Here is a 27,649-nt window from a genome sequence, read left to right as displayed (position 1 = left end):
CTCTCTATTAATGTGCTTGGACACAGAGCTCTGGGAACATCCAACCTCTTTGGCAATGACCTTTTGTGTCTTGCCCTCTTTCTTTAAAGTATCAATGGTCATCTTTTGGACAGTTGTCAAGTCAGCAGTCTTCCCCATGATTGTGTGTCATACAGAATCAAAACGAGAGACCATTTAAAGGCTTTTCCAGGTGTTTTGAGTTAGTTAGCTAATTAGAGTGTGGCACCAGGTGTCTTCAATATCTGACCTTTTCACCATATTCTAATTTTCTGAGATGTTGAATTTAGGGTTTTCATTGGTTGTCAGCAATAATCATCTCCTTTTTGGCAAAAAAAACTTGAAATGTATCAGTCTGTTTGAAATGAATGTATACATTCTACATGTTTGACTTTCTAAATGGAATTGTTGAAATAAATAAACTTTTTCCTGATATTCTAATAATATGACCAGCACCTGTAGTATTTATAGAGTCTGGCACTCTGTAGTCTGACTTATTTCTTCTTGTTGATTAAATGAGCAGCTGCAGTGTTTTCACTGTAAGGTTGAAATGATAAAACTTTGATGGGAATTGAGAAAACATTGCCCCCTGCTGGTTGTTTATGATTCCTACACATAGTGTCATGTTGTGCAGTGACCCAATGAGTGAGTTTGTACTTACGGCGTCCACAGCCTGGGGAAGGCGTCTATCTCTTCCTGTGAGTATTCGTTGAGCTTCCTGGGAATTTCTCTCGGCTGAGGCAACTGCTCAGTCAGGTTGGCGAGGATGTCGTCAGGCAGCTCCTAGCGACAGCAAAATCAAAAAAGTGAAACTTTCTGAGCTCTTATTGGATGTTCTCTGCTGTACTAAAGGGCACCTCTGAAAGCAAACTAACATATCCTCCTATTTCAATTGGTATGACCCCTAAATATTCTAGTACTTAGCCAAGTCTTTCTACGCTCCAAGAGAATTAGCATGAACTTCAAAATGAGTTTATTTGGCCTGACCAGCAATCAAAAAAGGTGAGTGGGTATGTATATTCATAAAATATATTTCACATACCACTTATACTTGAGGTAATGATATTTGGTTATATATATATATATATATATATATATATATATATATATATATATATATATACAAACACACACATTATATATGTACAGTGGGGCAAAAAAGTATTTAGTCAGCCACCGATTGTGCAAGTTCTCCCACTTAAAATGATGACAGAGGTCTGTAATTTTCATCATAGGTACACTTCAACTGTGAGAGACAGAATGTGAAAAAAAATCCAGGAATTCACATTGTAGGAATTTTAAATAATTTATTTGTAAATTATGGTGGAAAATAAGTATTTGGTCAACCATTCAAAGCTCTCACTGATGGAAGGAGGTTTTGGCTCAAAATCTCACGATATATGGCCCCATTCATTCTTTCATTAAAACGGATCAGTCGTCCTGTCCCCTTAGCAGAAAAACAGCCCCAAAGCATGATGTTTCCACCCCATTGCTTCACAGTAGATATGGTGTTTTTGGGATGCAACTCAGTATTCTTCTTCCTCCAAACACGACGAGTTGAGTTTATACCAAAAAGTTCGATTTTGGTTTCATCTGACCACAAGACATTCTCCCAATCCTCTGCTGTATAATCCATGTATCCATTTTGAGATATATATATACATACATATACAGTTGTGAGCAAAATTATTCAACCCCCACACAATTTTGGTGTTTTAGCAAGTTGGACATTTATTCCGTATTTTGTCTATAGTCATATCAAATAAAGATGCATTAAATAGACAAATGCAACTTGAATTACAACATTATATTTTGTAACATTCCAAACAGTGTCATTTCTCTTAATATCTCATTGACAAAATTATTCAACCCCTTGAAGATCATAACTCTTAAGAAAACATTTTGAAAAAGGTCTTTTCAATCAGGTGTTGAAAACACCTGTAGATGTGATTAGAACCATAACGAGCAACAATTAAACTGATTGAAAAAGACTGTAACGCTCAGCTTCTTGTAGATGGTCAATGGTGTATTTGCAACATGGTGAAGTCCAGGGAGTGGTCAAAGAAGTCAAGAGAGGAGGTAATTTCTCTTCATAAGAAAGGATATGGATATAATAAAATAGCAAAGGCATTACACATTCCAAGAGACACAGTTGGGAGCATAATTCGCAAGTTTAAAGCTAAAGGCACAGTAAGTACTAAAGATGCATGTAACTAGGGGGTTGAATAATTTTGTCAATGAGACATTAAGAAAAATTTCCTTTTTTGATATTTTGTAGAATACAGTCTTACAATTTAAGTTGCATTTGTCTATTTGACACATCTTTATTTGATATGACTATAAACAAAATACGGAATAAATGTCCAACTTGCTAAAACACCAAAATTGTGTGGGGGTTGAATAATTTTGATCAAAACTGTATATATATATATATATATATATATACATACACATATACACATATGTATGTATATACATATATATATATATATATATATACACACACACACACATACATACATACATACATACATACATACATATATATATATATATACAAACCCCGTTTCCATATGCGTTGGAAAATGTAAATATAAACGGAATACAATGATTTGCAAATCCTTTTCACACCATATTCAGTTGAATGCACTACAAAGACAAGATACTTAATGTTCAAACTCATGAAATTTATTTTTTTTTGCAAATAATAATCAACTTAGAATTTCATGGCTGCAACACATGCCAAAGTAGTTGGGAAAGGGCATGTTCACCACTGTGTTACATCACATTTTCTTTTAACAACACTCAATAAACGTTTGGGAACTGAAGAAACTAATTGTTGAAGCTTTGAAAGTGGAATTCTTTCTCATTGTTGTTTTATGTAGAGCTTTAATCGTTCAACAGTCCGGGGTCTTCGCTGTCATATTTTACGCTTCATAATGCGCCACATATTTTTGATGGGAGACAGGTCTGGACTGCAGGCGGGCCAGGAAAGTACCTGCACTCTTTTACTACAAAACCACGCTGTTGTAACACGTGGCTTGGTAGTGTCTTGCTGAAATAAGCAGGGGCTTCCATGATAACATTGCTTGGATGACAACATATGTTGCTCCAAAACCTGTATGGACCATTCAGCATTAATGGTGCCTTCACAGATGTGTAAGTTACCCATGCCTTGGGCATTAATACACCCCCATACCATTATAGATGCTGGCTTTTGAACTTTGCGCCTATAAAAATCCAGATGGTTATTTACCTCTTTGTTCTGGAGAACACCACGTACACAGTTTCCAAATATAATTTGAAATGTGGACTCGTCAGACCACAGAACACTTTTCCACTTTGCATCAGTCCATCTTAGATGAGCTCGGGGCCAGCGAAGCCAGCGGCGTTCTTTGGTGTTGTTGATGAATGGGTTTGGCTTTGCATAGCAGAGTTTAAACTTGCACTTACAGATGTAGCGACCAACTGTAGTTACTGACAGTGGTTTTATAAAGTGTTCCTGAGCCCATGTGTTGACATCCTTTACACACTGTTGTCGGTTTTTGATGCTGTACCGCCTGAGGGATCAAAGGTCCATAATATCATTGCTTGCGTGCAGTGATTTCTCCAGATTCTCTGAACCTTTTGATGATTTTACGGACCGTAGATGGTAAAATCCCTAAATTCCTTGCAATAGCTCCTTGAGAAATGTTGTTCTAAAACTGTTCGACAATTTGCTTACAAATTGGTGACCCTCGCCCCAGCCTTGTTTGTGAATTACTTAGCATTTCATGGAAGCTGCTTTTATACCCAATCATGGCACCCACCTGTTCCTAATTAGCCTGCACACCTGTAGGATGTTCCAATTAAGTGTTTGATGAGCATTTCTCAACTTTATCAGTATTTATTGCCACCTTTCCCAACTTCTTTGTCACGTGTTGCTTGCATCAAATTCTAAAGTTAATGATTATTTGCAAAAAAAAAAAAGTTCATCAGTTTGAACATTAAATATGTTGTCTTTGTAGCATATTCAACTGCATATGGGTTGAAAAAATTATTTGCAAATCATAGTATTCCGTTTATATTTACATCTAACACAGTTTCCCAACTCATATGGAAACGGGTTTTGTATATATATATATATATATATATATATATATATATATATATATATATATATATATATATATATATACACACACATAACATACATACATACATAAATAAATACACATAACATACATACATATACGTACATATATACATAACAAATATATACATATATAAACATACATATATACACATATACATATATATATATATGCATGTATGTATACATTTATGTATATACACACACATATATATATATATATATGTATATATATATATATATATATATATATATATATATATATATATATATATATATACCTCACAGTAATCACAAGGGATTACTTGCTTGAATAACTAAAATTTCAACAAGAAAATACCCTAATATTTGTACATAAATGTAATGGTATAGTTAGAATGTCATCCAGGTATGTTTTTAAATGTTTTACTTGAATGCATGTCATTTATTTGCACACAACTTGGTAACAGTTACATCTAAAGTTTTAAGGTAAGAGGTTGTAAGTTAAAACTAAATTGCATTTGCTTGTTTATGATGTATGTGATAAATCATGTAATTAATCACATAAGTTAACGAGTGAATTTAATTTTGACAGCTGTAATATTAATACATATTTAATATATGTATATGACAATCTGGGCTTCACGGTGGAAAAGGGGTTAGTGCGTCTGCCTCACAATAAGAAGGTCCTGCAGTCCTGGGTTCAATCCCAGGCTCGGGATCTTTCTGTGTGGAGTTTGCATGTCCTCCCCGTGAATGCGTGGGTTCCCACCAGGTACTCCGGCTTCCTCCCACTTCCAAAGACATGCACCTTCCGCCTGATTGTAGCTGAGATAGGCGCCAGCGCCCCTCGCAACCCCAAAAGGGAATAAGCGGTAGAAAATGGATGTATGGATATATGACAATCTACAAAGTGCACGGCTCCTGGCGCCACCTACTGATTACAACATGCATTACAGGGAGAAATATGTTTATAAGGTAAAATAAATTGTCATAAAGTTTTAAAAACCTTTAAAATGGTGTGGTCATCTTCTGAGAGTACATATATATATGTCTATGTACTTGATTATGGCTATTATTAGACTTAAGTGTAACATTAATAAAATGATTTAATAATACTTTTTCATAATATTTTCTAATTACTTATGCCTAAACAATTATTTTAGTTATTTGAAATACTTTACAATTGTATTAATTTCATTTAACGTTGAAAAAAAAAAAACTTTTTTCGCCAAAAATAAAAATTCTTGTATTTTTGCAATCATGTATTTTTTGTTGTGTAATTACACATTTATGATTCTAATATTAAACTTCTATGGTTAAACTACAACTTCTTTCTTCATTAATTTTATATTTTATTTTAATCAAAGTAATGAAATTATACTTTTAAAACATGATTACTTTTTTCTGTTAATATATGACTTTTTTGGGTAAATTACAACTTTTTGTTTTTTTTAAATGAATTCATTCATTTTCTATACTACTTATTCTTAATAGGATCGTGGGTAAACTGAAGCAGACTCCAGCTGGCTCTGAGTGACAGGCGGGGTACACCTTGGACTGATATATTACCAGCCAATCCCAGAGAAGATGTAAGAGAACAACCGTTCAAACCTACTGTATGGATAACTTAGAGTTTATTTTGTTTCAGTATTAGAGTCTCTAGTGAAGGTAACATGAATGTTTTGATGTTTTGGGATGTGGGAGGACCCGAGTCGGTAACCGATATAAAAACATGCACACTCCCACGCGTGCCCAGAGATTCTAACCTGGATCCCCTGACTATGACCAACAAGCTAACTATTAGGTCTCTGAGTCGTTACTTGCAAAAAGTACTCAAAAAATAAAAATTTCATTTGTTCCTCATAACATTACGACTTAGTCATCCATCCATTTTTTCCCGCTTGTCCTTTTCCGGGTCGCAGGGGTGCTGCAGCTTATCCCAGCTCCACTTGCGTGAATGAAAGGGAACGCCTTGGACAAGTCTCCACCTCATCTCAGGGCCAACACAGATAGACAGACAACATTCACACTCACATTCAAACACTGGGGCCAATTTAGTGTTGCTAATCAACCTATCCCAAGGTGTGTGTGTTTGGAGGTGGGAGGAAGCTGCAGTACCCAGAAAGAACCCACCCAGTCATGGGGAGAACACATTAGGACTTAATTATTGTAAAATTAAGCTATTTGGTTCCCAATTTAATGCAACTGTGTTCTAATCTGAGCCCTAAGTCAAACTTTGTGCGCAGTCTTACATCAGCAAAACAATTGATAGTGCGCACTAGCGTCTGAAAGAGATGAGGAAATGAAACATACGTGTTCAGGAAAGATGTGTAAGCGCTGCATCATTGTGCGTCGCTGGATGTTCTTAGGCAACATTCCATACACTGCTAGCTTCACTATCTGCTGACAGAAGTGGTTTAAAGGTTAGTGTGCTCAGTAACAAGGATGTGTCTTCAATTCTACAAACAAGCCCTGGAAAAAAATGTTGTAATCACCAGACTTGGAAGATGTTCATTTAGTTTAATTTTGTAGAAAAAAAATCAGATAACAGATGTGACACAAAACTATAAACATTTTAAATTGCAACTGTTTAGTTTTAAGAAACACTAAAAAAAATCTAGAAAAAAATGTGGTAGTGATAGTTTCATTTTTAGATCAAGCAGAGTAAAAAAAATCATGAAGTCATACAATTCTGAAAAAAATTATGGAATCATGAAAAACTAAATAAAAACCACTACAACACACCACTGGTAATTTGTTACACCACCCCTGGCTTTTATAACAGCTTGCATCCTCTGAGGCAGGGACTTATTGAATAAGAAACAAAAGTCTTCATCAATCATGCTCCAATTTTCTCTAATTGCTGTTTTCAGATCAGCTTTGCAGGATGGAGTCTTGTCATGGATCATTTTCGTCAATGTTCACCTCAGATTTGTATTTGGATTGAGATCCAGAATATTTGCAGGCAATGACTTTGACTTTATGTATCTTTCTTTAAGGAAAGTTTTTAAAGTTTTTGCACTTTGTCGAGATGCATTATCATCTTGAAAATGATATCATCTAACTTTTCTTTCCACTGATGAAATAAAATGTGTCCAAACTGTTGAAGTAATCTTGTGCATTTATTGAAGATGTAATGACAGCCATCTACCCAGTGCCATTACCTGACATGCAGCACAATATCATCAATGACTGTAGAAACATGCATGTTTTCTTCAGGCTGTCATCTTCATATCTCAATAGAACAGCATCAAACAAAAGTTCTACATCATCACCTTGCCCAATGCATAGTCACGATTCATCACTAATATAAATTATATATGACTTTCATCCAGTCATTTATAGTTTACCCTTGTTTTTCCTTTGCCCATTTGTACCTTGTTTTTTCATGTGTCGGTTCTAATGACGGCTTTCGGTAAGCTTTTCTGTATTTATATCCCATTTAATTTAAGCGCTTTCTTAATGTTTGGTCACAAACGGTGACTCCAGTTTCTGCCCGTTTGTTCTTTGTTTTCCTGTGTATTTTCTAGTTTGAAAACATATTGCTCGACATTTTATGTCTAAATGCTCATATATTTTCTTTGGTCTACCAGTATGCTTGACTTTTACAACCTTCCCGTTTTGTTTGTACTTGGTCCAGATTTTAGACACAGCTGACTGAACAATTAACATATTTTGCAACATTGCGTGATGATTTAACTTCTTGAAGAAGTTTGATAATCCTCTCCTTTTTTTCAACTGATATCTCTCCTGTTGGAGTCGTGATTTATGTTGACACACCATGTGTAACAGCTGTCCAAGGTGTGAAAACTCGAGTTTAACTGCAGACTAATAAAACAGATTTTATTTGATTCAGATGTTAGCTTTGGAAATTAAAAATTGCAGAGTTGTTTCACTCTGCTTGATCTAAAAATTAAACTGTTACTGACTACAAATGTTTTTGATTATTATTAAAATAATTGTATTGATTTCTTTAAGTGTTTCTTAAAGTCAGAAAGTTGCCATTTAAAATTATTACAGTTTTGTGTCATGTCTGTCATCTGCTTTTTTTCTATAAAATTAAACATCCTACAATTCTGGTAATTCCATATTTTTACAGGGGTTGAAACGCATGAATGACAGGATAAAAAGTGTGTGTGTGTATGTGTGTGTGTCTCTGTGTGTACGTGTGTGTCAAATGTTTGTGCCACTTACAGCTTTCGGATCTTTGTGATGGAGTTGAGCAGCAGTGACTTGTTTGAACCCTCCTGGATAGCTTTGTAAAAGGACAAAAAGAATACTTCAAATTCACAAATTAGACTTCCAAGTCTTTTAGATTTGAGTACATGTCTCCTCATTTATCTTTGCTCCTTTATGACGATGCCTTTATTCCACACAGCAGTCAACTTTTGACCCAAAGAGACTAAAAATGGTGCTTTTCTAAAGCGGCTCTTGGCGTCCTTTTACCCCGTGTGGGACGAGTAGACTTTCTGCTCCCATTTATTTCCAGAGAAGGCGATGTGTTTGGTGTTGATCACCACCACATGATCACCACAATCACCTGCACATACAATACAACACACACAACAGTCCTTTGTGATATTAAATATTATAATTTTCTGCCACTACTAAAAGTGCAAACAAAATAAAAAGCTAGTGATTTTTTACCATGGTAATAATAGTTAAAGTAATCTAAATAATAGTGTTATTCTTTTTTAATAAATAATAAATGCACTACAACAATTACATATATAACATAGTACACATTTCAGGGGTTAATGTATCCGTATTTATTTTTAAATGACTGTGTAAAAAAAAAAAAAAAAAATATTTGAAAAAAAGTCACACAAATATTACTGATAATAATCATTGAACTAATACATTAATTAATATATTAAAAGTGATATACTACAATGTGATATAAAAATGCAAGAAAGTAATAAAAATAAGTCAGGTAAATGTTTTCCTATTAAAAATAAACACATAATACATACATATATGCAAATTCATGTTTATACTAATTATTATTTTAATAGTCAACACATGCAATAATACAATAAGCTAATACATTTCATATCAAATTATGTGGTACCGAAATGTATACTAAATATTCAGTTACATAATGTGTGCAAAATATAAAATATGTGAACATGATTTAGTTATTTAATGTGATAAAATATGTTAGAGAGCCACTCAATAGACACTTTATTATAATATAGTTGATATTTACTGGAATTATAAACAGGAATTACAGGTGAATGGTTTAACATCAAATTTACCTTTGTAGGCATAAGATATTTAAATATAGTGAAATAATATCAATATCATTCTGTTACTTCATGTTTAAGCTCAACTAAAAGGGACTGTTTGCAACATTTACACAGATGCCTGGAGGGCGCCAACTTTCCAATGTATTTTACACAGTATATCCCGTCCTCTCACGGCTTCTCCTACATAAAGGCGTAATTGTGTACATACGTAACACTTGCACACGCATTAGCTTTAAGTGTTGTTAGGTTATTATAGCAATTTGGATAGCTAACGTTAGCTGTCATTAAATGTATATTCTATCATAACAACAACAACATGACTGCAAATTGTTCGATGCTTCTCTTGGACTGCTTTTGAATGTCTGCATGCACTCCGTAAAAAACAATCATTTTATGCAGGCCGGTAAAAAATCTTTATAACCGGTACATAAACTTTGTAATTGTGAAAAACACAGACAATTGTCAAACAAATGTGTTCTGTTAAACCACTAAAGGTAAAGGTAATATAAGCTAGCCGGTGGTGTTTTGGTTATATTTTTTGCTTTGAAAAATGTTGCTGTAAGGACGTTGCAAACAGCACTTTTAATGTGCTAAATTGGCTTAAAATGTAAAACAAAAACAAAAAACTCACTGAGTGCATGGTAAATAGGTTTGTGCTTCCCTTGTAGTCGAACTGAACACATGGTCGCTATCTTCCCAGGAGGCTGCAACCTAGCATCGATTAAGAACCAAGCACGAGCAAAGGTGGCCCATTGCTGAAAGGACATAAATATAGAACATTATTATTTCATTCAAATATCACCAACAAACAATATACAGTAATTGCATTCCAAAAGGACATTAAATGCATTTTATGCCAAATGACCAATTAGTCCATGCATACAACATAAGCTATACCAGTAATTCTGAAACTGTGGTACACTTACCGCTAGTGGTATGTGGGTTCCATCTAGTGGTATGCCAAATATTTGATTGATTATTTAAGTACAATGGTTAAAGTTCTTATATTCAAACTGTGTTACTGTTAAAACTGTTTGTAATGTTACTGTGGCCATAAATATGAAATATACTTGTTAAAGAAAACTTGTTTTACTTTTAATTAATACTTAGGCCTACAAAGGTAATATGGAATGCACTCCCAACAGGTGTAAAAGAAAGTGCATCTCTATCCTCCTTCAAACCTCCAGGCAACTTCAACCCTAGACAAACACCCACCCCCCTCCACATCCCACCTCCCCGGATTGTAAATTATCAAATGTAAATAATCAAATGCATATACCGGTACTTGTTCTTATGCTTTCTCACTATGTCCACTTCTTGCTGTACATATCCTACGAAGTCAGACCTACACTGTTTCAATGTCCATTTCTCAGGTGATGCAATTGTTGATGACTGAAGTGCTGATATCAACCAAACCACCCCCCCCCCTCCACATCCCAACCCGCGGATTGTAAATAATGTAATTAATTAAATTTATATACTCAATAATTAACTTGTGTGATGACTGTATGATGCTGATAGTATATATTTGTACCATGAATTGATTTACGTGGACCCTGACTTAAACAAGTTGAAAAACTGATTCGGGTGTTACCATTTAGTGGTCAATTGTACAGAGTATGTACTGTACTGTACCGTACAATCTACTAATAAAAGTTTAAATCAATCAATGAAACTACGCTACTGTATTCTAATGTTGGTTATTGGGTATCGTTTGAATTCGAATGATTCCGAGTCTCGATTCCGATTCCTCACGATTCTCGATTCAGATTCTTTCTTTAAAAAAAAAAAAAAAAGCAGGGTCAAAAAAAAGTTTGGGATATTTTAAATGAGCTAGCTAACCTACAGTCTTTCTGAATGAAATAGTCTGACATTCTCCATCAATTTTAATTATATTAACTTTTTATGAACTTTACTATAAATTCCTCACGGGGCTGTTTTCAACTAGAATAAAAAGATCTAATTTATGAACTTCAATATAAATATTATAAATTATGAGTACATTTTCACAGGGGTACACTTTCATCAAGAGAGCTTTATTTTTCAAAACCTCATGAAAACACACCTACACATAAGTGTATGAAAACACACCTACACACATAAGTGTATGATGCTGCAGTACATAAACATGTTACCGTGCTCCCACTGATGGGCTAACCTGGTGCAGAAAAGCAAATAAACAATAAGAAACAACTTGCAAAACCCAGTCCAGATTAGCAGCAGGTACAGTATAAAATCAGAGACAGTTGTTGTTTAGGAAAATGACCATATCCGCCTTCTCAGGCAGGATGCGTGAGCGTTCTGGACAGATAGTGTCTCCTGTCGAAGACGGCACACGCATTTATTTGTACTCCATGAACTCGGAGGTGCTTCATCATGTTCGACGTGCACCCTCCTAAGCACGGAACAGTCCTGTCGCACGTGTTACATTTCGCCGATATTTCATTTTTTTAAGTAAATTAAAGCCACACTTTCGACCGTCGACGCCTGCTATCCATGCTTGACTGACTCGCTCGGCTACATAGGCTCGGCTATGCTAACACTTTCGGCGGTGGGCGCTTCTTCAATCAATCAATCAATGTTTAATTATATAGCCCCTCGTTGGTGTTCAGCGGCTTCTTCTTCCGGGTCGCCAGACTTACTATTTTTTTCCGGTCGGTGGACTGGGTATCGAAACTAGGAATCCAAATTTAAACTTTTGAACGATTCCGGGAGAATCGGAAAGTTACTCCCGGTTCCAAACGATACACGATACTCAGTACCCAACCCTAGTACTAGGGAGTGTTTTAGGAGGTGATACTTGTCTTGGTAAAAAAAAAAAAATGTTTGAGAACCACTGGGCTATACTACCAAAAACAGGACAAATTAACATTTTTAATAACAATCTCAGACAGCTGAGATTCAATGAATGAATTGTATTACAATTAAACTGCAGTATTTGCATACCAGATAGACAGAACTTTATTGATTCCTTCAGGAGTTCCCTCAAGAAAATTAGAATGACGAATAAAATTAGATGAAGTGTCTAAAATGTAACAGTGATAACACAAACTACAAAATGTCAACACAACTGATGCACATCAGAAATCTACTAAATGCTTTACGACTGACTCACAATTCTTACTGTTCTTCATTTAAACCAAGTCATGTACAAACCCTGTTTCCATATGAGTTGGGGAAATTGTGTTGGAGGTAAATACAAACAGAATACAATGATTTGCAAATCATTTTCAACCCATAATCAATTGAATGCACTACAAAGAAAATATATTTGATGTTCAAACTCATACATGTTATTGTTTTTTCGCAAATACTAATTAACTTAGAATTTCATGGCTGCAACACGTGCCAAAGTAGTTGGGAAAGGGCATGTTCACCACTGTGTTACATCACCTTTTCTTTTAACAACACTGAATAAACATTAGGGAACTGAGGAAACTAATTGTTGAAGCTTTGAAAGTGGAATTATTTCCCATTCTTGTTTCATGTAGAGCTTCAGTCGTTCCAACAGTCCGGGGTCTCCGCTGTCGTATTTTACGCTTCATAATGCACCACACATTTTTGATGGGAGACAGGTCTGGACTGCAGGCGGGCCAGGAAAGTACCCGCACTCTTTTTTTACGAAGCCACGCTGTTGTAACACGTGCTGAATGTGGCTTGGCATTGTCCTGCTGAAATAAGCAGGGCCGTCCATGAAAAAGACGGCACTTAGATGGCAGCATATGTTGTTCCAAAACCTGTATGTACCTTTCAGCATTAAAGGTGCCTTCACAGATGTGTAAGTTACCCAAGCCTTGGGCAATAATGCACCCTCATATCATCACAGATGCTGGCTTTTGAACTTTACATCGATAACAGTCTGGATGGTTCGCTTCCCCTTTGGTCCGGATGACACGATGTCGAATATTTCCAAAAACAATTTGAAATGTGGACTCGTCAGACCACAGAACACTTTTTCACTTTGCATCAGTCCATCTTAGATAATCAAGGGGCCCAGAAAAGCCGGCGGGGTTTTTGGATGTTGTTGATAAATGGCTTTCGCTTTGCATAGTAGAGCTTTAACTTGCACTTAAAGATGTTGCGACAAACTGTATTTAGTGACAGTGGTTTTCTGAAGTGTTCCTGAGCCCATGTGGTGATATCCTTTAAGATTGATGTCGGTTTTTGATACAGTGCCGTCTGAGGGATCGAAGGTCAAGGTCATTCAATGTTGGTTTCTGGCCATGCCGCTTACGTGTGGTGATTTCTCCAGATTCTATCAACTTTTTGATGATGTCAAAAATCCCGAAATTTCTTGCAATTCCACTTTGAGAAACGTCGTTCTTAAACAGTTTGACTATTTTCTCACGCAGTTGTGGACAAAGGTGTGTACCTTGCCCCATCCTTACTTGTGAAAGACTGAGCATTTGTTGGGAAGCTGTTTTTATACCCAATCATGGCACCCACCTGTTCCCAATTAGCCTGCACACCTGTGGGATGTTCCAAATAAGTGTTTGATGAGCATTCCTCAACTTTATCATTATTTATTGCCACCTTTCCCAACTTCTTTGTCATGTGTTGCTGGCATCAAATTTTAAAGTTAATGATCATTTGCAACAAAAAAAATGTTTATCAGTTTGAACATCAAATATGTTTTCTTTGTAGCATATTCAACTGAATATGGGTTGAAAATGATTTGCAAATAATTGTATTCTGTTTATATTTACATCTAACACAATTTCCCAAGTCATATGGAAACGGGGTTTGTATTTATGTGAAGAAACCCCATATACGAAGTTATAAATGTATAAAAAGTGTGTTAATAATGGACTAAAAGTAAAACACCAATTTATGTGGGTGATTTTAGTCTACTATAGTGCTTGGTCTGGTTGAACTACTGCATTGTTTTTTTTTTTACAAATTGAGATTCTGCGGCAGGCAGCACTATGTCAGAGGGGTGAGTGCGTCTGCCTCACAATACAAAGGTCCTGAGTTCGATCCTGCGCTCGGGATCTTTCTGTGTGGAGTTTGCATGTTCGCCCCGTGACTGCGTGGATTCCCTCCTAGTACTCCGGATTCCTCCCACTTCCAAAGACATGCACCTGGTTGGCAACACTAAATGGTTCCTTAGTGCGTGAATATGAGTGTGAATGTTGTCTGTCTATCTGTGTTGGCCCTGTCATAAGGTGGCGACTTGTCCAGGGTGTATGCCGCATTCCGCCCGAATGCAGCTGAGATAGGCTCCAGCGACCCCGAAAGGGACAAGCGGTAGAAAATGGATGGATTGATGCAGATTCTGCGACCCCAAAGGGAATAAGCGGTAGAATGGATGGATGGTGTAGTGTTAGTGGCGAGTTGCTAAAGCTAACGTCGTGAACTGATGGCGACTTTTAGGGCAAACGTGTTATTGTGATATATAATAAATAAAGTATTTAATAAAGTAACCTACCTGCGCTGATCTAGAGAAACTTGACATTTTGACGATTATAGCGTCATCCTCAACATACTTGACCCTCAACGTGAATGGCTGTGCATCAAGTATTTGTACTCGGTTGAAACATTGAAGTTCATATAACATTCCGCACATACGGGGTACTCTTAACCCTGCATAAAACACGTTGTATTTATTTAAATGTGTGATATTTTTCTGAAGTTTTTTTATGTACTCTATTATTAAAGAACGTTATTAGGATGGAGTAACATTTGAAAAAAAATACATTCAACCGGAGTCCGAAATCATTTTCTATTTTGTACCATGAATTGATTAATGTGGACCCCGAGTTGAAAAACATATTCGGTTGTTACCATTTAGTGGTCAATTGTACGGAATATGTACTGCATTGTCCAATCTACTTATAAAAGTTTCAAAAAATTCTACACGGATTTATTTTGAGGTGACGCGCAGTAAACGTCTTTCCGGCGACACAACAGCGCGGGTAATTTCGCATAGCGGTGACGTCACTCGTTAGCTTCCTCACTCTTTAGGACTACCATCAAATGGTCTGCTTTCACTCATATCCTTCATTTATGTGTTGTAAAAAATGAGGACTTTGGAGGAAGTTCAGGCGACGCTTGAGATCGCCAAGCTGAAAGAAGAAGACCTCCAGAAAAGTGTCCAGTGTTTGTCATTTGGAGACAGCGTGTCCTCCGATGACTACTGCCTCATGGAGCTGGACGACACCTTGTGTCAACACATAGAAGCTGGACACAGGTAAGAGGTCAACTTCAACGTGTCTTAACAATACTAACTGTGATTTCGTGTGCGTGTGTGTGTGTGTGTGTGTGTGTGTGTGCGCGTGTGTCAGCTTGGTGATCAGAGGAGACAAGGACGAACACGCCGTGTTGTGTAGCGGAGACAAGACGTACGACTTAAAGATTGCACACACGTCCAACCTGCTGCTCCTTCTGCCCGGATGCAAAACACATGAGCAACTAACCAACAGCCAGGACAGCACCCACGTGATTGATGCTAATGTAAGTTGCATTACCTTGCAGGTGGATACTTCCAAGAAGTATCTTTGTGTGGCGAGGCCCGTGAGCGTCACACAGTGCAACTAGTTAATATGGGCAAAATGATAACAAACCCAAATCCCACCGCACCAGTGAGGATATATTTCAGTTCAAACCTTTGGATCAAGATGAGCCTATCAACACAGAGTCAGTTTGCCGAATGTGTGCAAATATGACAAACCTGCACCTGCAGGGGTGACCGTGTCAGCAACCCAAGGGTTCCTGGTTTGATCCCCCAGCTTCGACCAACGTCCGCTGTGTCCTTGAGCGAGACGCTTCACCCTTGCTCCTGATGGGTCATGGTTAGGGCCTTGCCTGGCAGCTCCCGGCGTCAGTGTGTGAATGAAGTGAAGTGAATTATATTTACAAACCCCGTTTCCATATGAGTTGGGAAATTGTGTTAGAAGTAAATATAAACGGAATACTATGATTTGCAAATCCTTTTCAACCCATATTCAATTGAATGCACTACAAAGACAAGATATTTGATGTTCAACTCATAAACTTAATTTTTTTTGTACATAATAATTAATTTCATGGCTGCAACACGTGCCAAAGTAGTTAGGAAAGGGCATGTTCACCACTGTGTTACATCACCTTTTCTTTTAACAACACTCAATAAACGTTTGGGAACTCAGGAAACTAATTGTTGAAGCTTTGAAAGTGGAATTCTTTCCCATTTTTGTTTTATGTAGAGCTTCAGTCGTTCAACAGTCCGGGGTCTCCCTGTCGTATTTTACGCTTCATAATGCGCCACACATTTTCGATGGGAGACAGGTCTGGACTGCAGGCGGGCCAGGAAAGTACCCGCACTCTTTTTTTTACGAAGCCACGCTGTTGTAACACTTGTCTTGCTGAAATAAGCAGGGGCGTCCATGATAACGTTGCCTGGATGACAACATATGTTGCTCCAAAACCTGTATGGACCTTTCAACATTAACGGTGCCTTCACAGATGTGTAAGTTACCCATGCCTTGGGCACTAATACACCCCCATACCATCACAGATGCTGGCTTTTGAACTTTGCGCCTATAACAATCCGAATGGTTATTTTTCCTCTTTGTTCCAGAAGACACCACGTCCTCTGTTTCCAAATATAATTTGAAATGTGGACTCGTCAGACCACAGAACACCTTTCCACTTTGCATCAGTCCATCTTAGGTGAGCTTGGGCCCAGCCATGCCGGCGGCGTTTCAGGATATTCTTGATACATGGATTTGGCTTTGCATAGTAAAGTTTTAACTTGCACTTACAGATGTAGCGACCAACTGTAGTTACTGACTGTGGTTTATGAAGTGTTCCTGAGCCCATGTGATGATATCCTTTACACACTGATGTCGGTTTTTGATGCAGTACTGCCTGAAGGATCAAAAGTCCGTAATATCATCACTTACGTGCAGTGAGTTCTCCAGATTCTCTGAACTTTTTGATGATTTTTACGGACCGTAGATGGTAAAATTCCTAAATTCCTTACAATAGCTCGTTGAGAAATGTTGTTCTAAAACTGTTCGACAATTTGCTTACAAATTGGTGACCCTCACCCCATCCTTGTTTGTGAATTACTTAGCATGTCGTGGAAGCTGCTTTTATACCCAATCATGGCACCCAACTGTTCCTAATTAGCCTGCACACCTGTGGGATGTTACAAATAAGTGTTTGATGAGCATTCCTCAACTTTATCAGTATTTATTGCCACCTTTCCCAACTTCTTTGTCATGTGTTGCTGGCATCAAATTCTAAAGTTAATGATTATTTGCAACAAAAAAAAAAATGTTTATCAGTTTGAACATCAAATATGTTGTCTTTGTAGCATATTCAACTGAATATGGGTTGAAAAGGATTTGCAAATCAGTGTATTCCGTTTATATTTACATCTAACACAATTTCCCAACTCATATGGAAACGGGGTTTGTATATAGCGCTTTTTCTCTAGTGACTCAAAGCGCTTTACATAGTGAAACCCAATTTCTAAGTTACATTTAAACCAGTGTGGGTGGCACTGCGAGCAGGTAGGTAAAGTGTTTTTCCCAAGGACACAACGGCAGTGACTAGGACGGCCGAAGCGGGGATCAAACCTGGAACCCTCAAGTTGCTGGCACGGCCACTCTACCAACCGAGCTATACCGCCCAATGGGTGAGCGTGGCAATAGTGTCAAAGCGCTTTGAGTACCTTGAAAGTAGAAAAGCGTAGAAAAGGTGTTAATTATGTGCCTCACAATACGAAGGTCCTGAGTAGTCCAGGGTTCAATCCCGGGCTCAGGATCTTTCTGTGTGGAGTTTGCATGTTCTCCCCATGAATGTGTGGATTCCCTCCGGGTACTCCGGCTTCCTCCCACCTCCAAAAACATGCACCTGGGGATAGGTTGATTGGCAACGCTAAATAGGCCCTAGTGTGTGAATGTGAGTGTGAATGTTGTCTGTCTATCTGTGTTGGCCCTGCGATAAGGTGGGGAATTGTCCAGGGTGTACAACCCCTCCTGCCCGAATGCAGCTAAGATTGGCTCCAGCAACCCCCCGCGACGCACATAAGAGCGGTAGTGTGTGAGTGCCGTGATCCGTTTGGAGGTGAATACACATAACCCACGTGCTTCAGTCACTGCTTTTCTGTTCCGCCCGGGGCTCAACCCTGGGTCGTCCACCTGAGGCGAGTGTGCTGACTACAAAGCTAAAAGCCCAGGCTATCAATTTGGTATGTAACACTGTTCTTGAAGTTGTCAGGGAGCTAAGAGTTACCAACCTACGTACACACGGCTGGCCTCTGTTATATACTGATAACTTTTTTTAAGAATACTCACATCTTAAAATTACAATTTTAATGTTGATAATGTGCAAGTTTTAGAACAAAAACCAATACATTTTATGAGAAGTAGAAAAAGTATTTTGTCCAACCATTTCCCCTAAGATATGCATTAAAGCTGTATTACATGAAGTGTTTTATCTAATTCATCGAACAAACTAAACAATAGATGACTTTATTACTAAAATAATCCATAGTTTTAGTGCTAGAGTGCGCATGAGAGTGGTGTGTGGGTGCAGTGACGTGCGGTGAACTATACACCAGGTGAGGCATAGATACTTTTGGAGTTTGTTTTCTTTTTTTTTTTAACTTAAATTCATATGAGCAGTTCTAACCATTGTTGATTTAGGTTGCACACTAGAATAACAGGAGAACGAAAGGAGTAATTTGCTTTCATAAAAACGTTATAATGATATTATGGTTTGACAAATTGGTCCAAAAAGTATTTGAGAAAGTTGTTATTAAATATTTTTGGTCCTATTTTCTTTTAAAAAAAATAAATCAAGTATTGTGAGTGTATCTTACCTTTCTGTATTTGTACCTGAAGCAGCAAAACACCCACAACCGCTGGCTTACGCTAATAAAAATGCCATGTTTGTTATAAATACCGTATTTCCTTGAATCGCCGCCGGGGCGCTAATTAATTTAGAACCTCTTCTCATTCCTGTGCTTACGAAAGGCATGTGGTAAAAGTAAGCATGCGCTAATTATTTTAAGACTTCTTCTCACTCCGGCACTTACCAAAGGTATGCAGTAAAAATTTCAGTGTGATGTATGGTTGGACCTTAAATACTACTGAATAACTCTTAATCCTCTTCCCTTTATGCGATTTCAAATTACCAGTGTTGAAATCAGCCCCCTCCATTTTGAAAATTATGACAGAGGAAGTGTCACACGTGACGTCACGAGTTTGACCAGGCGGTAATACTAAGCAAGCGCTAATTATTTTGGGACGTGAGTTTGACCCAGCAGTAATTCAAGGCAGGCGCATATTATATGCCCTGCGGCAATTCAAGGAAATACAGTAGTTTAAAAAAAGAAAAAAAGGCTGGATTCTGCTGGAGAGACATGTCTGCTAGCTTTACCGCCCCAATTTCTCCCAGTGTGGTGAGTCAGATTACTGCTGAGGCATTGAACAATATATCACCCCCTACTTTGAGGCAGAGGTACTTGCTGCCTCATGGCCTGCCTTTTCCCCGTGGCATCAGACACGCGCCCCGTCTCACGCACAATGCACTTTGTGTGTAACCGTGGAGGCACCACATGTGTCTGCCTCACTTCTGGTCTGCTGTGTTATTTTGATCAGGAAACACAGAATTTCCGCGATTTACACCTTGAAAATTATCCAAATTTACAGAAACCACACCAAAATCACATAGAAAGCATAGACCAAAAGAGAAATATTCACATTTATTTTATTACTCTGTTTTTTGAACATCTGATAGTTAAGCCTTTTACCCCTCCTAGTGGTAAGGTGAGGCACTGTCTCACTTGCCTCCCCTGACAGCACGTCACTGTGTGGGTGCAGTTATCTGTATGGCGGCCAAAAGCAGAGATTTTTATCCGTGTTTTATTTTTATTAATGGGCACATGTAGATAGTGTAATTTCAATGTTAATGTACATTTATTGGTAACAAAGTGAAAGTTATGGCAAGCAGAAAACTATTTTACACATTAAGGCTATAAAGCATAAAATATCCGATTACTCAATTAATACGACAAACTAATAGAGTATTTGATTACTGTAATAATGGATGGCTGCAGCCCTACTATTTAATACAAGTTTAGTTAGCTTACTTAGATTTATTTCGCATTTCTCAATGCACACTAAACATTTATTTCTGTTTGTTTCCATGCATGCCGCTACTTAAGACAAAAAAATGTTCATAACATTGTCACTGTATTTTCTACTCAATTGTGTTTGAATTCTTTAGTTTAATTTAACTAAACAATTCACATAATTTAAAAACATGTCTGTAAAAACTACAGTTGTATAAATTACCTTAAATAAATTACTTTAAATTCACAATATCTAGCCATCCATTTTCTACCGATTGTCCCTTATGGCATCGCGGGGGGTGCTGGAGCCTATCCCAGCTGCACACGGGCGGAAGGCGGGGTACACCCTGGAAAAGTCGCCAACTCAATTTTTTTTTTTTCATTCTTTAAAATAATTTCAATATTTTTCAATCAGTCAATCAATCAGTGTTTATTTATATAGCCCTAAATCACAGGTGCCTCAAAGGGCTGCACAAACCACAACAACATCCTCTGTAGGGCCCACATAAGGGCAAGGAAAAACTCACCCCAATGGGACGTCGACCATGATGACTATGAGAAACCTTGGAGAGGACCACATATGTGGGCAACAGTCCCCCCCCCCACCACCCACCCCCAGGGGACCGAAAGCAATGGATGTTTTTCAGTTATACTTGTGTTTCTTTTTTGGAGTTTGCACAATAACAACAAAATCACAGTGCATCGTATTCTTTCCTCTGTTTCCAGATCTGGGGCTTTTGCAGTAGTTACTGGGAAGTGCGGAGACATCGTCCGAGGCTGAAGAAACTGTTGAGAGTTTTAATGGAGAACCCTTATGAAGGACCTGCTATTGCGGGACAGCAGGAGAACACAGAGAACACGGTAACATGCATGTCACATGTCGCATGTTATCTAACAACACATGCTGCACTAGTTATGTTGGACCTGAAGGAAAATTAACAGCGTATTTCATGCACTAAATGCATCTCCCAGACCTCTTACTAGTGATGGGTATCGACTACATTTTAACCGAAATTAGTACTTGATTGGTACTTAAAAAACGGTGCCTAAACTGTTACTTAAAATGGTGAAACATACTAATATTTGTAATTTAAAAAAAAAAGAAAAAAATCACGAGGGAGGCGCTGGACATTGAGTCCGAGTGGACGATGTTCCGTATCTCTCTTGTCGAGGCGGCAGATTGGAGCTGTGGCCGCAAGGTAGTGCCTGTCGTGGCGTAATCCTAGAACCCGCTGGCTCAATTTTTGTTTCATCTAACATCACCTGGACAAAGATAAGACCTTCTGGAGGAAAGTTCTGTGATCAGCCAAATTTTAACTTTGCAGTATGTATACTTTTGACCCAGCAGATTTGCTCACATTTTCATCCATCCATCCATTTTCTACCGCGTATTCCCTTTTGGGGCCCCGGGGGCGCTGGCGCCTATCTCAGCTACAATCGGGCGGAAGGCGGTGTACACCCTGGACAAGTCGCCACCTCATCGCAGGGCCTACACAGATAGACAGACAACATTCACACTCACATTCACACACTAGGGCCAATTTAGTGTTGCCAATCAACCTATCCCCAGGTGCATGTCTTTGGAGGTGGGAGGAAGCCGGAGTACCTGGAGGGAACCCACGCATTCACAGGGAGGACATGCAGACTCCACACAGAAAGATCCCGAGCGTGGGATTGAACCCAGGACTGCAGGACTTTCGTATTGTGAGGCAGACGCATTAACCCCTCTTCCACCGTGAAGCCCCTCATATTTTCAGTAGACCCATAATAAATTCCTAAAAGAACGAAGCTTCATGAATGTTTTTTCTGACCGACAAGTATGTGCTCCCATCACTCTATCACAAAAAAATAAAGGTTGTAGAAATTATTGCAAACTCAAGACAGCCCTGACATTATCTTCTTTGCAAGTGTACGTAAACTTTTGACCACGACTCTATGAAGATTGTGTTTTTCACAGAAAGGAATGACAAGTTTTTACTCACATGCAGTATCCATCCATGCATCCATTTCTACCGCTTATCCCTTTTCGGGGTCACGGGGGGTGCTGGAGCCTAGCTAAGCTACAATCGGGCAGAAGGCAGCATGATTATGCTAATTAGATGGTGATCACATACAGCTAGACCTCAGTCATGTGAGAGACACTGTGTGTGACAGGTTATTCGTGCGTTGCAGTACACCATGGACGACCTGCTGGAGACAATCCAGGCCAGTGAAGAGGAAATAAAGAACCACTTGAAAACCCTCCACGCCTGTCAGATTAACGGTACATTTTTATACCCAATGTTTTCTTGTTGAGAAGCCATTTCTGTGTTCCTTGTGCAATACAATACAACTGAGCACTAGTATCTCTGCAAAGGCAAGTGAGGTTGTTCAAGTGTGCCAATAACCAAACAGAAGATGTCGTGTTTCCAGGCTTCTGGCGTGTGCTCGACCCAGACTACGAGATGAAGTTAGTGGGTCATGTGACCCAGCTGGTGGACTCTGAGTCGTGGTCTTTTCACAAGGTTCCTCTTCAAACCAGTCTGGAGGAGCTTGGCCCGCTAGAGCCCAGGTTGGAGTCAGCATCACTTCAGACTTTGAATATTGATGAAGAAATGTTTTTGTCTTCCATGACAGGGAGATGATCGAGCACTGTTTCAACTGCTACGGGACACGTTACATTGAAAACGGTGCATAGCACAATTCCTGGGAAATGTTCACATGGAGTTTTAATATCCGCTTGCCTCCAAACAGGCGAGGTGTTCTACGCGCTGGATGAGGCTAAAGTTTGCCGGGCCACGGCACTAATGTTGCTGAACAACGCCGTCAAGTTCAACCTGGGGGAGTTTCAGGAGGTGTGGCAGCAGAGCGTCCCAGAAGGAATGAGCACCAGACTGGACCAACTGAAGGTTTGCCTCCATCATCCACTCACCACACTGTTTCGTGTAATTGTACATACAGTATATAGCAAGTATGAATATTCATGTACGCCCTCAAGAGTGTCGCCCTGGTGGACCGCACCGCTCGCCCCGAGACCATCTGCCTGCTTAACGTGCAAGATCTCCCTGAGGACACCTTGGAACGCTTTAACCATCTCTTCACACTGCGAGAGAAATGGACTGAGGAGGATATCACACCATATATAGAGTGGGTGGCATCTCCTTTTTTAGAGTCGTGTATGAACATCCATCCATTTTCTACCGCTTGTCCCTCTCATGCCTTATATTAAAAGTGTGGCAGTGAGTCAGCCCTCTGAGAATTCCATATGCTCAGGTACTCCGCTACTTTCTGAAAAGTATATTTTGGGACATTTGCCCCAGACTGTTTACTCTCTCTTACTAGGAACAAAAAAATGATTTTGCTTTTAAACGTAAAAAAAAAATTCTTAGCAGATTTAAAGAAGAAAAGTTAGATTTTTGACATTTTGTCCCTCAGTAAATTTTTGCTGTACAACATTTTTAGGAGGAGGGGGTGCAGCGGCGGCGGTGATGACCAAGAAGAACGTGGAGTTGGAATATAATTACAACACTTTATGTACATATTTATTTATATACATATTTATATAATATGTAACTACAAGCTACATTCACAGACAGAGTCCCATTGCTTTTATGAGCGGTCGAGCGAGTCAAAAGTCGAAAAAAAAATAAATATATATATATATATGTATATATACACATTTTTTTTTTTTTTTTTGTGGCTACCGTAATTCTTTTGTGGCGGGCCGCCACAAATAAATGAATGTGTGGGAAGCCCTGCAATACCAATATTGGAGCCTTGATTATTGGCCAATACAAATAATAATTTGATATGGTGTATTATTAAGAAAAAAAGAATCCAAAATGTTTCTGTACTTTTAAAAAAAATAAGAATGAATGTACTATTTGGCTTTGGAGTATTGTTGAATAACAACCAGTCTATCGTACACCTGTGAAAGAATTACAGATTTAATTTTTTTTATTTAACATGGGAGGAAAAAAACACCTTGGAAACATCCAGTATAATGGAGAAACACAACAATTATGGCCAAAAAAGAGCAGAAATGTACTGAAAGGACAAAAAAGTCAGCCTCTGTCCCCCAAAGATGAAGACAAATACAACTTTCTTATACCCTTAAACATGTAGGACTTTTATGTAATTTGGCTTTGAAGATAATCAAATCTAGAGCCCCTCCATTTCAACCTGTGACTGAGGAGTATTGAGCAACCACACAGGCTGTAAATGAACCTAACGTTGGATAAACTTTCCCATGTTAGAGCTATGGTAAACTGTGTGTAAACTTTTGACTAGTACTACTTACATGTGTTATTTGAAGGTGGGTAGAAAGCTGGGTAGGAAAAATCTTATTAAAAAAATTAATACTAAACTTATGCACCATGATGCCTCTCAACGTGTCCAATCTAATTGTAGCAGCAGTTTTAGCAGCAGCATGCACTATGACAAAAACGAGGCAAAGAAAGCGGAGCATAATAGGAAATTAAAATGTATGTAATTTTATTTGTACACTCTTACCTCCCTCTATTCTCCAGGGATCTGTGTGGCGAGAAACAGACGACCGGAGCGCTGCTTACCAAATACGCTCGATCTTCTACGCAAAATGGCACCAAGGTGTTCAACTCCAGAAGGCCTATCTCTACATGAACATTATCACTCACCTCGCGTCACATCTCATTTACATGTTTATATGTTTTAATGTTCACTCTTGGAATATATTCTGCTTACATTTAAGGGAGAAATATTCCATCTACTCTAGTTGTCATACTTTGTAAAATAAAATAAAAAAGTTTAAATAATACATGTGTATATATTCCATCATGCCTACACTGCAAAAACTGGAATCTGAGTAAGATTAAATATCTCAAGTAAGGGGGATATTTGCTTATTTTCTGTCTGATAAGATAATTATTCTCACTAAGCAGATTTGATGTTAGTGTTTTACTTGTTTTAAGTGTTTTGGTCCTAAATGATCTCAGTAAGATACTACAGCTTGTTGCTGAGATGTTATGTCCTATATTGAGTAAAACATGCTTAAAACTAGAATATCAACTGTTGCAAAGCTGTGTCATTAACACAAGTATAAAACTACTTTTTTAGGGCAATAATTTCTTATTTCAAGTATGAGAAAAAAGAAAAAAAAAAGACTTTGACACAATTGTGTCTCATAATTAAAACAGATGACAGCCAGATCGACTTTGCTGTTTTATTTTCAATGAAACAATAGAACATACATTCTCAAAGTAGTACTGTACGAAAGCCTATGGTGTGGCGTCATACTTGCCAACCTTGAGACCTACGATTCCGGGAGGTGGGGGGCGTGGTCGGGGTTGGGGTGGAGGCGTGGTTGTGGCGGGGGGCGTGGTTAAGAGGGGAGGGGTGTATATTTACAGCCATTTCACCAACTCGAGTATTTCATATATATATATATACATTTATATATGTATGAAAAACCTAACTTTCAGTGAATTCTAGCTATATGTGTTTTTTTATTATATATATAAATAAAATAAATAGTTGAATTTCAGACGGCACCTATCAAATACAAAGAAATAAAAACACAGTTGTTCTACTAACTGTACTGTGCTTGCTGGTTACTAAAAAAAAAAAAAAAAACACTTGCCTTTCACTATTTGAGTAACGTCACATCTGAGTTTCCAGAAGATGGCGCCAGAATGTGCTTTGCCCTGCCGTCTCTCGCTGTCAGCTCTGTTAGTTTTTGTGTTGTTTGCGTTTATTTTCGTCTCTGCCAGCTCACTGCTTGTGTATGACCGCCAAACACTGTTGGATGTTTGCCCCTCTCCCACTGATATGATCAACTTCGACGGTTTTTCGACGTCCCAGTCAGCTTTTTCACCTGGCCGGATTCCCGCCTTCCTTTCCCGCCTCGTGGCTCCTCTCCCCCGGCACCTGCGGGCTATGTGTCATGCCTTGCTACTTTTGCACATGGTCGATGCATTATATGCTAAATTCGGGTGTTTTTGGGTCAGTCGAGAAATAATTAGTCTCGTTGACGGCGTTTCCATTCACGCTGTTTATTTAACGTCATTGCAACTGCGATGGCGTCGTTTGGCCTCCAGATGGCAACAGAGACCACATAATCCCCATTTATGGCTCTGAAGCTTACAACTTGAAGTTCATGATTAGTTAAGTGCAGTTTATATTTGTTATTATGCACGCTTTTATATTATATATTGTATGCACATTCATGTACTGCTACATATTGTGTATATAATCGGATTGTAATTTTTCCTCTTTTCTCAATTTGTTTAGACCACACACACACACACAAATTCACATCTACCTTTCAGCAATAAAGATGATTTAAGGATTCTATGGCCAGAATCTGTCCGTGTCCCAACTCTAAAAAGAACTACTATACCTTCCTAACAAGTACAGTTGGCACAGTACAGTAAACTGACAGTTAATATTTAAACATTTACGATGTGACATTTCTAACAATTTTGAAAAGAAATAGTTCATGCACATTCAGATGAATTCTTTTAGAATTAAATTACAATTAAATATTTTTGGGCCTGGGTCCGGGTTGTATATATTGCACTAGTTGACTGAAAGAACACACACTTGGCGCGATGTCTTTGGTATCGATGGAAAAATGCATTTTTAAAACTAAATGATTTGCCTGAGCGGCTAGTAGACCCCGAGAGTAACAAGCAGTTCCCTTGTTGCATTTCCACTAAGAACAATAAATTATTTTTTAGTATAAGTTTGCTGGTTTTAAGAAATGCAATGCCGAGTGCATATCTTTATGTCAAGATAATGGCACCAGCATTTACTTAATTTAAGAATATTTTTCAACATATTGAGCAAAACTGGCTCTTATTTATTTTTTGTATCAAGAAAAGTGCACTTTTTATTAGTGACAATATACTTATTTTAAGGTATTTTTGGGTGCATTTAAGTTAGCTAATTTGACTTGTTTTGGAAAGTCTTGACAAGCCAAATTTTCTTGTTCTATTGGCAGATCATTTTGCTTCGTTCAAATAAAATACCCCTCATGTTTGTATATTTTTTTCTGGTTTTCAGCACTGACTTTTTGCAGTGTACCTTGATATTTACTGACCCACTGTTATTCCGGTGTCGGTCCACAAGGTGGAGACATCAATATAAGTGAAACGTCTAATTTGAAACTAAGTCCAACAGATGACGTCTGAGTTGTTTGTGCTTGCATGCAGCTTCTTGCAGCCCACGTCAGCACTGATGTGTGTTTGTGTGTGTGTGTGTGTGTGT

At 38.2% G+C, this 27,649-nt stretch overlaps 2 protein-coding genes and 1 long non-coding RNA gene across 4 annotated transcripts in view; 2 read left to right on the top strand and 1 right to left on the bottom strand.

Moving 5' to 3' along the window:
- Positions 1 to 14,916, bottom strand: part of LOC133547069 (large ribosomal subunit protein uL13m-like) — an 18,609-nt gene extending 3,693 nt beyond the window's left edge. Inside the window, exons 1-6 of the mRNA XM_061892854.1 lie at positions 14,789 to 14,916; positions 9,992 to 10,115; positions 8,558 to 8,651; positions 8,306 to 8,366; positions 6,425 to 6,511; positions 659 to 780 (exon numbers count right to left, since the gene is read on the bottom strand). Of these exons, the coding sequence (XP_061748838.1) occupies positions 659 to 780; positions 6,425 to 6,511; positions 8,306 to 8,366; positions 8,558 to 8,651; positions 9,992 to 10,115; positions 14,789 to 14,815 (515 nt within the window). The 5' untranslated portion in view covers positions 14,816 to 14,916. The remainder of the gene's footprint in view (positions 1 to 658; positions 781 to 6,424; positions 6,512 to 8,305; positions 8,367 to 8,557; positions 8,652 to 9,991; positions 10,116 to 14,788) is intronic.
- LOC133547070 (uncharacterized) lies at positions 2,014 to 7,191 on the top strand. The gene is made up of 3 exons (XR_009805338.1): positions 2,014 to 2,076; positions 5,606 to 5,700; positions 6,985 to 7,191. It is a non-coding gene; the product is annotated as an uncharacterized LOC133547070 (long non-coding RNA).
- Positions 14,917 to 15,241: 325 nt separating the features above from the next.
- On the top strand, positions 15,242 to 25,197 carry LOC133547067 (sister chromatid cohesion protein DCC1-like). Of its 2 annotated transcripts, none has more exons than XM_061892850.1 (9): positions 15,242 to 15,550; positions 15,645 to 15,813; positions 21,152 to 21,286; positions 22,580 to 22,688; positions 22,838 to 22,976; positions 23,042 to 23,094; positions 23,159 to 23,313; positions 23,403 to 23,551; positions 24,934 to 25,197. In XM_061892850.1, exons 1-9 carry the CDS (start codon positions 15,381 to 15,383, stop codon positions 25,043 to 25,045), a joined length of 1,191 nt encoding a protein of 396 aa, XP_061748834.1. In that variant the 5' UTR covers positions 15,242 to 15,380; the 3' UTR covers positions 25,046 to 25,197. The 2 variants fall into 2 exon arrangements, with proteins under 2 accessions (XP_061748834.1, XP_061748835.1); XM_061892851.1 differs by having other exon boundaries at positions 15,243 to 15,550; positions 22,598 to 22,688.
- The last annotated feature ends 2,452 nt before the right edge of the window (positions 25,198 to 27,649 follow it).

Source organism: Nerophis ophidion, unplaced genomic scaffold (assembly GCF_033978795.1).
Source record: "Nerophis ophidion isolate RoL-2023_Sa unplaced genomic scaffold, RoL_Noph_v1.0 HiC_scaffold_58, whole genome shotgun sequence".
Lineage (NCBI taxonomy): Eukaryota > Metazoa > Chordata > Actinopteri > Syngnathiformes > Syngnathidae > Nerophis > Nerophis ophidion.
Note: the sequence above shows the minus strand (reverse complement) of the source record. Positions and strands in the feature narration are given on the sequence as shown.

Bases quoted from the DNA above. Each gene is read 5' to 3' on its own strand.
- LOC133547067 (XM_061892850.1), top strand. From the start codon at position 15,381: ATGAGGACTTTGGAGGAAGTTCAGGCGACGCTTGAGATCGCCAAGCTG. The intron at 23,095-23,158 runs GTGCATAGCACA...GCCTCCAAACAG, and splicing joins GACACGTTACATTGAAAACG to GCGAGGTGTTCTACGCGCTG. The intron at 23,314-23,402 runs GTTTGCCTCCAT...TACGCCCTCAAG, and splicing joins CCAGACTGGACCAACTGAAG to AGTGTCGCCCTGGTGGACCG.